This window comes from Nerophis lumbriciformis, linkage group LG01, assembly GCF_033978685.3.
Source record: "Nerophis lumbriciformis linkage group LG01, RoL_Nlum_v2.1, whole genome shotgun sequence".
In the NCBI taxonomy this organism is placed as follows: Eukaryota; Metazoa; Chordata; class Actinopteri; order Syngnathiformes; family Syngnathidae; genus Nerophis; species Nerophis lumbriciformis.
In genome coordinates, this window is record NC_084548.2 from 64,933,211 (window position 1) to 64,945,737 (window position 12,527).

The 12,527-nt window shown below is 38.1% G+C and overlaps 1 protein-coding gene and 1 long non-coding RNA gene across 2 annotated transcripts in view; one reads left to right on the forward strand and one right to left on the reverse strand.

Moving 5' to 3' along the window:
* Positions 1-6,668: 6,668 nt before the first annotated feature.
* The window catches only part of LOC133571505 (uncharacterized), a 30,912-nt gene continuing 25,053 nt past the window's right edge, over positions 6,669-12,527 (reverse strand). Inside the window, exon 7 of the long non-coding RNA XR_012050762.1 lies at positions 6,669-6,696. This is a non-coding gene — a long non-coding RNA (uncharacterized lncRNA). The remainder of the gene's footprint in view (positions 6,697-12,527) is intronic.
* Positions 10,558-12,527, forward strand: part of LOC133612392 (class I histocompatibility antigen, F10 alpha chain-like) — a 91,448-nt gene continuing 89,478 nt past the window's right edge. Inside the window, exons 1-5 of the mRNA XM_072914437.1 lie at positions 10,558-10,737; positions 11,274-11,552; positions 11,634-11,942; positions 12,045-12,056; positions 12,202-12,469. Coding sequence (XP_072770538.1) covers positions 10,614-10,737; positions 11,274-11,552; positions 11,634-11,942; positions 12,045-12,056; positions 12,202-12,356 — 879 coding nt within the window. The 5' untranslated portion in view covers positions 10,558-10,613 and the 3' untranslated portion in view covers positions 12,357-12,469. The remainder of the gene's footprint in view (positions 10,738-11,273; positions 11,553-11,633; positions 11,943-12,044; positions 12,057-12,201; positions 12,470-12,527) is intronic.

Sequence of the window (12,527 nt, forward strand, 5' to 3'; positions counted from 1 at the left end):
ATAGAAACATTACTTGAAAGTAATACTTTTTTAAACAGCTGGTATAGTATGAAGACATGCTAACTGTGAGCAAAGATGATTTATCAATCACTTCTGGCAACATGAATTACTGCTAATGTGTCTAATGTGGCTCACATTTAATGCTGTTTAATAAAGTAAGTTAAGATAATATCTATCACATGCTGGATAATGTCTACTGTTGCAGTATAATATAAACTAACTTACCAACTGTTAGTCCACTCTATTCATTTGGGGTCTGTGAAAAACAAGATAGTAGATATTCTGGAGTCACAATTCACTTAATAAACATTTATGCAACTTAACTAAGACTGTAAGTAAGTAAACTTACAACTTAACTAAGACTGTAAGTAAGTAAACTTACAACTTAACTAAGACTGTAAGTAAGTAAACTTACAACTTAACTAAGACTGACCAAGTTCTAGTCCACAGCTAAACACCTAGCATACATGCTAATTAGCGATCATTAGCATACTAAACAAACGACCATTTACTTGTTAAAACTATGCCATAAGACAGGTGGCAACATGATCACTAGTAGCAGACACAATAAACACAGTTAGTTAGTTATATGGGTGAAATGATCACTAGTAGCAAACACAATAAACACACAGTTAGTTAGTTAGATGGGTGAAATGATCACTAGTAGCAGAAACAATAAACACACAGTTAGTTAGTTACATGGGTGAAATGATCACTAGTAGCAGACACAATAAACACACAGTTATATGGGTGAAATAATCACTAGTAGCAGAAACAATAAACACACAGTTAGTTATATGGGTGAAATTATCACTAGTAACAAGCGCAATAAACACACAGTTAGTTATATGGGTGAAATGATCACTATAGTAGCAGAAACAATAAACACACAGTTAGTTAGTTACATGGGTGAAATGAACATTAGTAGTACACAATAAACACATAGTTAGTTAGTTATATTGGTGAAATGATCACTAGTAGCAAGCACAATAAACACAGCTAGTTATATGGGTCAAATTATCACTAGTAACAAGCACAATAAACACACAGTTGGTTATATGGGTGAAATGATCACTAGTAGCAGAAACAATAAACACACAGTTAGTTAGTTATATGGGTGAAATGTTCACTAGTAGCAGACACAATAAACACAGAGTTAGTTAGTTATATGGGTGAAATGTTCACTAGTAGCAGACACAATAAACACACAGTTAGTTAGTTATATGGGTGAAAAAATCACTAGTAGCAGACACAATAAACACAGTTAGTTATATGGGTGAAATTAACACTAGTAACAAGCACAATAAACACACAGTTAGTTATATGGGTAAAATGATGACTAGTAGCAAGCACAATAAACACAGTTAGTTATATGGGTGAAATGATCACGAGTAACAAGCACAATAAACAGTTAGTTATATGGGTAAAATTATCACTAGTAGCAGACACAATAAACACCCAGTTAGTTAGTTATATGGGTGAAATGATCACTAGTAACAAGCACAATAAACACAGAGTTAGTTCGTTATATGGGTGAAATGTTCACTAGTAGCAAACACAATAAACACAGTTAGTTATATGGGTGAAATGATCACTAGTAGCAGACACAATAAACACACAGTTAGTTAGTTATATGGGTGAAATGATCACTAGTAACAAGCACAATAAACACAGAGTTAGTTATATGGGTGAAATGATCACTAGTAACAAGCACAATAAACACAGAGTTAGTTATATGGGTGAAATGATCACTAGTAACAAGCACAATAAACACAGTTAGTTAGTTATATGGGTGAAATGATCACTAGTAACAAGCACAATAAACACACAGAGTTAGTTATATGGGTGAAATGATCACTAGTAGCAGACACAATAAACACACAGAGTTAGTTATATGGGTGAAAGTTACCTGAATGAAGACATAAATATTGCTGCTGCACTGCTAGCATAAAACTAGACAATGTCACTCGACAGTACATGTTTGAACACGTTCATAATCAACATCAATCATACTGTAAAACCCTGCTTAGTGAGAAAATAACTAATTAAAGAAGAATACAAGCATTGGAATATCAACCTTACTCACTTGAATTTGGCTCCACATGGTGGAAATGGTGAGGCGGTGCTTGGAGGACGTCTGGTGCTGAACAGTGTCATGACCTCCTCAGTAAGGAGAGTAGCTATTGGCTGTTGTGGAACAAGCTCAGTGATGAGCTGAAGACATGTAGTTCTTTGTTAAGGTTTAAGAAAACCTTGAAAGGTGAAATAATTGAAAATTATAAAATATAGTAACAATTACTTTCATCCCATTTATTTTATTTTATTTTTTTAACGTTGATGTTCCAGGCAATCTAATGTTCAGAGAATGTATAGGATAGGCAAATATAAGCTTTGGCTTCAGCCTATTCCTTTTTCGGTCATTCTTTTTCTTTTCTTTTCTTTTTGTGTGTAAATGTGTATGATTGTTAATATGTCTAATCTGTTCTGTTAAACAGGTCACACAAAATGGTTGATGGTTGATTATATGACCGAAATAAACTTATTTCATTCATTTTAATTCATTCTGTTGTAAAAGTCGCCAGAAGTCGCTAGATGACGTCATCGTCTCATAGTAACGATAAAAAGGGAGTTAAAAAAGAAGAAGAAGCTAATTCTGATGCGAAATGCAAACGAACATTCTTCTGTTTATTTGCATTTGTTTGATTTAAATCACTTTTGTTCTGCATTGTTTAATTGAGTAAAGACGCCAAGAGGGCTGCAAATGTAAATATAATATATATATATATATATATATATATATATATATAATATATATATATATATACATACAGTATATATACATATATGTATTCCTCGAGCACTAATTGACTGAAAGAGCGCGCACTTGCTGCGTGCTCGCCCGACACTGCGGCGCAAGCGCAATGATGTCACGTTATCGATGGGAAAATGCATTTTTAGACAATATGATAAGCCTGAGCGGCTAGGAGACACCGAGAGTAACAAGCGGTGGAAAATGGATTAGAAAGGACAGATTAAAAAAAAAATATATATATTTAAAAAATAATAATGATAATAATAATTTATTTTATTTTTTTAGACCTTAGGACTTCACGCGGGCCGGATGTTGGACTATGCGGGCCGCATCGGGCCCGCAGGCCGTAGTTTGGGGACCCCTGCACTAGACAGTTAATCTTACCTTTACTTGTAAATGAAGTCCATTCGCCTTTCCTTCTGGACGAAGATCTCTATGTGTCAGGTTCAAACACCAAACTATTTATTAAACGAGACAAGAAGCAAGGAATCAAGCAGAGACAGAGTTGAATTTTGCTCATGTGGAGAGACGTACTGGGTTGCAGTTTCACCCTACGCTCTAAGGTACAGTCCCACGTGCTCCTCTATTTATTCGGGAGGTCCCTTGTTAACATCACTGAGGCCGCTTCTGAAGGGAGTGGTAATGCAAGCAGCCCCAGTAGACACAATACATGATTATTCAGAATGGAAATGTGCTGACACTCGTGATTTCTGTCTCTGTTTTATCTGCGTTTAGGTACTCGATGTCCGTCCTTGGCTGTCAGCAGGCAGGGTCTGGAAACAAACTGCTGATACGAGACAACTCGCAATGGAAGATTACAAGTTGTGTGCCTTTGCACGGATAGAAAAGTACAACTTCAGCACAATTGATAATAACTATAGCAACGGCCTTTAAGCATAAGAGTTGTGTGATAACTTATACATAATTATTCTAACACTATGACTTTGTTGTAGAAGTCCTCCTTTTTCTCTTTTTCTTTGAGTTTTGAAGGTTTCTCCTTCTCAATTGAGATAATTGCCACGAAATGCAAGCTCCTGTTTCCCCAAAAAGCAAGTGGCGTTTATCAGATTTTTTAATATCTCACGATTTTCCTTTACATTGGCATTGTGGATGCTGATATTTAGTCTCCGTTGTTCATTTAGAGCCAGATCAATACGTGATATTCTGAACGTTTTGAAATAAATCTGACCTTGAATGTGGGCAGACGAGCTTTCATACTTTTCGAGGCTTCTTGGCAGGTTTTTCAGATCAGTATATGTCATTTGGGTCCAAACACGGTCACTCGTTGAAAATGAAAGGTAAGGAAAGCAATAAATGTTTTTTTGTAGCACAGCCACAAAGCCATTCTTTTCCAGTATACCAATGTTTTTTAAATGAACGCGTTATTTCCTGTCCTCGGACCTCACAAGTTTGAATCAAATCTGGCAGCTCTGGCGTTGGTCTCCCAGTATTAATGACTTCTTGCTTTGACTGAAAGTCTTGAAAAATTCCCGCTTTTAGAAATCAAATCCTCCATTTTTTAGGGCGAAAAAGCCTCACAGTTTGCGGGAGCGTAGCAGTCTGTTGTTTTCTTTTTCTACTTCTTAAAGAAAGTGTCTGACCCACACTCCAGAGCAGAAGGTGGCGGTAATGCACCATTAAGTTGGATGCCAACCACCGTAAAACAGGAAGAGGAAGAAGAAGAAGAACACTGAAAAAAATTTGGAGTGCCATTTACTTAAAAAAAGCTAGGTAACAATTTCCACACAGAAATTCTTTGTAACTTTTACTTAGGAAATAGTATATATATATATATATATATACGACTCCAGAGCAAAGAAATTTATATATATATATATATATAAATAAAAAAAATAAAAAATAAAATATACATATATATATATATATATAATAAATGAAGCCTTACAAGTTAAGTAAAAATTAAAATCTCCTATTCTGCAACCATAAACACATCCAAAAAAGTAGCCGCGTGCCACAATGCCAAGTTTGCAGTTGTTAGCTAGCTAGCCAGCTGGCAGGCTAAACGGGTTAGCTAATAATAACGTTAACTATTCCATATTCCAACACTGACTTGAACAGATAAGCAAAGTTAATTAAGCATATAACATACCCATGTGGCTCCATATCCATGAACTTTCTTGTTAAATGACTGTCTTCTGTCCTCCAGTGAAAACTTGGTGCCCCTGGGCATGTCTGAGAGGAAAAGCGCAAACGATCCTCTGACGCATGCGCAGAGTGGCCACAAGGTGGCGAGCTTCACTGCTATTACCCAAGTATATTTTACTTTCTGGTATTCGGTTGTAAAATCAATATATTAGTTAAGTAAATATTACTTGGAGTGAATGATCAAATTTACATATAAAAGTGAGGATACAAAGTTACAGACAACCATCAAGTAAGACATTAAATAAAAGGTGAGATTTTAAAGTAAAAGAAGTGAAATAATAAATCCTTGTAAAATGTAATTTAATATCCGTGGTAACAATTACAAGGCCAAAAAAATCTTTTTTTTCAGTGTACATACAACACACAAAGTCTGCTAAGCCATGTGGTCTACATACAACACACAAAGTCTGCTAAGCAATGTGGTCTACATACAACACACAAAGTCTGCTAAGAAATGTGGTCTACATACAACACACAAAGTCTGCTAAGCAATGTGGTCTACATACAACACACAAAGTCTGCTAAGCAATGTGGTCTACATACAACACACAAAGTCTGCTAAGCCATGTGGTCTACATACAACACACAAAGTCTGCTAAGCCATGTGGTCTACATACAACACACAAAGTCTGCTAAGCAATGTGGTCTACATACAACACACAAAGTCTGCTAAGAAATGTGGTCTACATACAACACACAAAGTCTGCTAAGCAATGTGGTCTACATACAACACACAAAGTCTGCTAAGCAATGTGGTCTACATACAACACACAAAGTCTGCTAAGCCATGTGGTCTACATACAACACACAAAGTCTGCTAAGCCATGTGGTCTACATACAACACACAAAGTCTGCTAAGCAATGTGGTCTACATACAACACACAAAGTCTGCTAAGCCATGTGGTCTACATACAACACACAAAGTCTGCTAAGCAATGTGGTCTACATACAACACACAAAGACAAAGATATGTTTCAAAGGGCCAATTTATTTCAGGCCAGAACAAATTGACAACACTATTTTAAATAGCTGCAACATAATGGCACTTTAACTTTAACTTTAAGTAGATAGGATCTTTGATCCTAGACACAACTTACATTTAACTAAAATGTTCTTTTCTTTGTGCTCGACAAAAGAAAAGTAGTGAGAATGTTAAGACACTCGACTTCTGGCTTCACTTCACCATGATGTCATGTTAGTTGTTATGAGAGTAGCGTATGTGTGTGTGTGTGTGTGTGTGTGTGTGTGTGTGTGGCCCTTTAAGATATGACAGCATGTGAGGTGAGTGACGTCAGTGAGTGAGTGGGCGAGAGAAGTGAGGGAGCGGCGACAGTGAGCGCGTGCAGGTGCTCTAGCTTGGTGGATGGCTGCGTCCAATAAAGTCACAAAGTTGCAACAAACCGCCGGGCTCGTCATTCGCCCTCAGCTGTAAAGACCCACTTCCGGGTAAAGTGAAGGTTGTTAGCCCCGAAGTACATAGGCCCTGGAGGAACTTCTCCCTGCGCCCCTCAACTACGGTCTGAGCATTTTTGGCTCCTCCCCTAAAGAAGCATGCCTGGATATGCGCTTCGCGAAACGCCCCTCCATTTCTCTTCAGTCTTGAAACCTTGGCACATTTGGCCCCATCAATAGTTGTTTCCTCATTCCTGTCGTCCACAGCGTTTTTCTTTTCTACTCGATAGTGTGACTTGTCCCGCCCTTTTTAGGTGTGTACACTCCTGTGTTAGAAAAAATATAAACCAGTTCACAAAACAATCCTAAACAATAAATGGTGTCATCGTCATAGCCAAACTGGCATGTTGCCAGCTAGCTCACATGGGAAGTGATTTGGCGGGTTCAAACCGCAACTTAACTTTGATTGACACGTGGGGCTGCCATGCTCACCAGGGCACCAGTTCAAGGATGCACATAAAAGTAATGTCTCAGGGCATTCAATCGTTCGCAACTGGACTGCTTGGTTTGTCTTGGAAGATGTTTCTCCGCTTATCCGAGTAGGCTTCATCAGTTCGTGCTCATAAGACTTAGATTGGTCAGATATAGTCCAGCGGCTGGTGCCAAAACCCCAAATATATATACTCATATATATACTGCAAAAACCAGGAGGGTGTGCCTGGGAAAAGATGGTTTCGCCCTATCGTGGTGAGAAAAAACGTTTTAAAGCAAACAAGCAATCCCAACTGTGAAGTGAAGTGAAGTGAATTACATTTATATAGCGCTTTTTCTCAAGTGACTCATAAAGCGCTTTACATAGTGAAACCCAATATCTAAGTTACATTTAAACCAGTGTGGGTGGCACTGGAAGCAGTTGGGTAAAGTGTCTTGCCCAAGGACACAACGGCAGTGACTAGGATGGCGGAGGCGGGGATCGAACCTGCAACCCTCAAGTTGCTGGCACGGCCACTCTACCAACCGAGCTATACCGTCCCACTGTCAAAGCCAACACCTCCAGGCAACTTCAACCCTAAACTAACACCCTCCCTTCCTCATCATACCTCTTCGGATTGTAAAAAATCAAATGTAGTCACTTTTTCTTATAATTTCTGATCTCTCTCTGTGTCCAATACTTGCTGTACATACAGTATGTACCAAGTCAGACCTACACTGTTCCAATGTCAATTTCTCTGATGATGCAATTGTTGATACCAACCAAACTTAACCCCCCCCGCATATCCCACCCCCCGGATTGTAAATAATGTAAATAATTAAATGTATATACTGTGATGATTAACTTGTGTGATGACTGTATTATGAAAATAGTATATATCTGCATCATGGACTCCGACTTAAACAAGTTGAAAAACATATTCGGGTGTTACCATTTAGTGGTCAATTGTACAGAATATGTACTTCACTGTTCAATCTACTAATAAAAGTTTCAATCAATCAATCAAAACAACAGTCGTTGAAGTGTAATTTCCCCTCGTTAGCATTGAGGTATTGTGTGGCAGAACGATGGCTGTGGATGGACGACTACCAGTTCAAAATAGTCCCCCGCGTAAGCATTCCATTCAGTTGTAAACAAATTGCATTCTGGTCACAGAAATAATTCCTGTTTTCAGCATACCAAGTCAGATTCCTTGTGTGTTAAACATTTTTGACCAATGATGGCTGATTCTGATCATTTATAGCTCCTCCCCAAAATGATGCAACGCAACATCACATTACCTGATGTGAACACATTGAGGAAGTGAATTGTCATTTGCTCAGGTGTACAGTTGTAACGACAACAATCGCCAGGTAAGTTTGTCACTTTCTTTGTCTCGCTAAGTTGCTAACTAACAAATATTTTCATTCTGCACTTGTGACAGCAGATCATGAACTTGCTTTTGGTATCGATGCTAATTGTGCAAATACACCGCGGACTGCCTGGTAAGTCCATTCTAATATTCCAAAATCATTTAATAAATTGACACCTATTATGACACTGTTTTGATTTTCATGACTATTGTTGACATTGTTTACTTTGACTCAACATGAGTGGTTATGAACAAGTGCATTTTAGTCCCTTTTTTTGGTTTCTTTTTTAAAGGGAATATAAACAAATAATAAACGATGATATGCACTACATATGTATACAAATAATATATTTTCTGTGATATCAAGCAGTTTTTTTGTGTTTACTTTAAAGGGGAACTGCACTTTTTTTTTTTTTTTTTTTTTTTTTTAGAATTTTGCCTATCGTTCACAATCATGAGAGACAAGAAGACAACTTTTTTTTTTTTTTTGCAGTCTAACATGTAAAAATCGTCTCGTTCTTGGTGGCAAGCGATGCAGCTAATGGGAATAATCCATTCTACCTCTAAATCACTTTAAAAATGCATTCAAAAATTTTTTTTCCCACTCCAGACTGGGCCCCCTTAGGAGCCCATTGTATTTTTTTACTCATCCTTCCCCAGCGTTTGACCTTTTTCCCCATCTTTTACGGGGCGCCTTGTGGCGACCCATCAGCGTTCCTGTTCTGTAACCCTGTACACTGTTTGTTTGTCTAATCTTGAACGGGTTTGTGCTGAAAACAAAGTTTCGTCGTACTTGTGCAATGACAATAAAGACCTATTCTATCCTATCCTATCCTTGAGTTTTGGACATGATGTTCAAGGAGGCACGTAAATAAAGTAATGCCTTGCACATATTACTTATTGAAGTACTTTTTTGTATTTTTAGTTCATTGTTATTATTGTTTTACATTGAACAAGAGAGCACAGCATACCAAGTCAGATTCCTTGTGTGTTAAACATTTTTGACCAATGATGGCTGATTCTGATCATTTATAGCTCCTCCCCAAAATGATGCAACGCAACATCACATTACCTGATGTGAACACATTGAGGAAGTGAATTGTCATTTGCTCAGGTGTACAGTTGTAACGACAACAATCGCCAGGTATGTTCAAGGAGGCACGTACATAAAGTAATGCCTTGCACATATTAGTTATTGAAGTACTTTTTTGTATTTTTAGTTCATTGTTATTATTGTTTTACATTGAACAAGAGAGCACAGCATACCAAGTCAGATTCCTTGTGTGTTAAACATTTTTGACCAATGATGGCTGATTCTGATCATTTATAGCTCCTCCCCTAAATGATGCAACGTAACATCACATTACCTGATGTGAACACATTGAGGAAGTGAATTGTCATTTGCTCAGGTGTACAGTTGTAACGACAACAATCGCCAGGTAAGTTTGTCACTTTCTTTGTCTCGCTAAGTTGCTAACTAACAAATATTTTCATTCTGCACTTGTGACAGCAGATCATGAACTTGCTTTTGGTATCGATGCTAATTGTGCAAATACACCGCGGACTGCCTGGTAAGTCCATTCTAATATTCCAAAATCATTTAATAAATTGACACCTATTATGACACTGTTTTGATTTTCATGACTATTGTTGACATTGTTTACTTTGACTCAACATGAGTGGTTATGAACAAGTGCATTTTAGTCACTTTTTATAAATATAAACAATAATAAACGATGATATGCCCTACGTATGTATACAAATAATGTATTTTCTGTGATATCAAGCAGTTTTTTTGTGTTTACGTTAAAGGGGAACTGCACTTTTTTTTTTTTTTTTTTAGAATTTTGCCTATCGATCACAATCATTATGAGAGACAAGAAGACAAAATGTTTTTGTTTTTTCAGTCTAACATGTAAAAAATGTCTCGTTCTTGGTGGCTAGCAATGCAGCTAATGGGAAAAATCCATTCTACTTCTAAATCACTTTAAAAAATGCATTCAAAAACCGTCAAACTATTTTTTTGTTTTAGAGGGGTTTGAACTGAAGCGTTTTTTATCATGTTTAAAATCTTAAAAAGAAGAAAAGACGTGTCTTCTTGTCTCTCATAATGATTTTGAACAATAGGCAAAATTCCCCAAAAAGTGCAGTTCCCGTTTAATATCTAACTGTGGACAGAGTTGACTTAAATATTCATAGAACAGTGTTGATATTAAAAAAAGATAAAACTCTCATCTTGTTTTGTTTTTCTCTCAGAGACTTACTCGCTCAAGTATTTCCACATTGCGTCCTCTCAAGTTACAAACTTCCCAGATTATGTGGTCGTGGTTTATCTTGATGACATTCAGATCGGTCGCTATGACAGCAACACAAAGAAAGCAGAAGCCAAACAAGAATGGATGAAGAACTTTACAACAGTGGATCAAGAGCACTTTACATGGCAGACATATTCAGGTATTCACAATGAAGTGAACGACAAAGACACCTTGGAACGATTACAGAAGTGCTTCAACCACACTGAAGGTTTGTTAATAAATATTTGATGTACTAAAATAAACACACATTACTGAACTGATACCTTGTCTGTGGGCATCCATAAAGAACGCAGAAAAAACACATGACTGACACTTAGAGGGCTCAAGTTATCAAAACTCACTTGTCTTGTATGTTGGCAGCTGCTGCAGGAGCCTATTATTAATGGTTTGTTTTTTTCTTAATTTGTGTGACGTGAGCAGGAACATTGTACAGTGTGGCACTGCAGTATGTTGTCCTGCTTGTTCGCCAAAAAGAAACTTTTAAAAAGCACGATCGGGTGTGGTACCATGACTTGTTTTCAAGAGACACTCAGAAAGAGCTTTAAGTTGGTCTGTAAAGCAAAATGTATCCAAAGTTTGACAAAACGCACCATCATTACAGGCTATGTAGAACACAAGGAAGTGTGGGAATTGTAGATTAAAATCATAGTATGACCTCTTAAAGACACAAGTGTGTATGTGTGCACGTGGGTTGATGGCGATGAGGTCTTACTCCATTTTATATAATTTGTCTTACTCTTTCAGGTCTTCACATTTACCAGAAGATGAAAGGCTGTGAATGGAATGATGAAACGGATGAAATCAAGAGTTGGGAACAGTCCAGCTATGATGGAGAAGATTTTTTAGCGTTAGACACCAAGACATGGACATGGACTGCAGCAAAACCACAAGCCGTTCCCATGAAACACAAGTTGGACCATGATCGAAATCATATCGAGTACTTAAAGTTGTACTACACTGGGATCTGTGTTGATAACTTGAAAAAGTATGTGAACTTTGGTAAAGACATACTGATGACAACAGGTAAACCACATGATGTACGCTGATAGCCCACCCCCTGTAGGAACATAAGTAACATTACAACCTACACTCTTTCCCATGCAGAGCTTCCAGAAGTGTTTCTCCTTCAGAAGACGCCGTCCTCTCCAGTCAGCTGCTTCGCGACAGGTTTCTACCCCAGCAGTGCGGCCTTGTTTTGGAGGAAAGACGGCAAGGATCTCCAGGAGAACGTGGTGCACGGAGAAATGCTGCCCAACCCTGATGGAACCTTCCAGATGACCGTGGATCTGAAAGTGGAGGTGACGGCCGAAGTAGAGGGCAAGTACGAATGTGTGTTTCAGCTGTCTGGTGTCAAAGAGGACCTGGTCACCAAGCTGGAGAGAAGAAGCATCATGAGCAACACAAGAAATGAAGGTGAGAAAGACACCCTTTCATCCATCCATTTTCCTACCGCTTGTCCCTCTCGGGGTCGCGGGGAGTGATGGAGACTATCTCAGCTGCATTCGACACATTAAGTTGAATTATTACGTCCTCAAATCAAGAACATTAGCTATATTTTATCAGAACTTCCACCATTATTGATCCATGTCACAAGAACAATGCTGGACATTAGATAGCATGTATGCAAAGTACTCATTCAGGTTTCCTCTTCCTGCTTTTTTGCTCTCAACAGGCAAGGTGTGGGTCGGCGCCACGGTGGCGGTCGTTGCGGTGATCCTCGCCATCATTGTTGTAGTCGCCGTGCGTCACAAGAACAAACAAGGTGAGGGACACACTTCTTTTTTTGTGAGTTGGTGCTTTCCTCCAGTCTGCAAAGGTGCCAACTAACACTCCAAGATCCTCAAAGAGAGAGCACACACTCTCACATAGAAAGGAGATGTGAAGACAAAAGTCCAAGTCATCTTGTCTGTCTTTCATTTCAGCCAACTATGATCCAGCTGGTAAGTCAATCATATTCTCTTTTCTTTGAGTCGCCATAAACAAAGCAGGGGTGAAGGA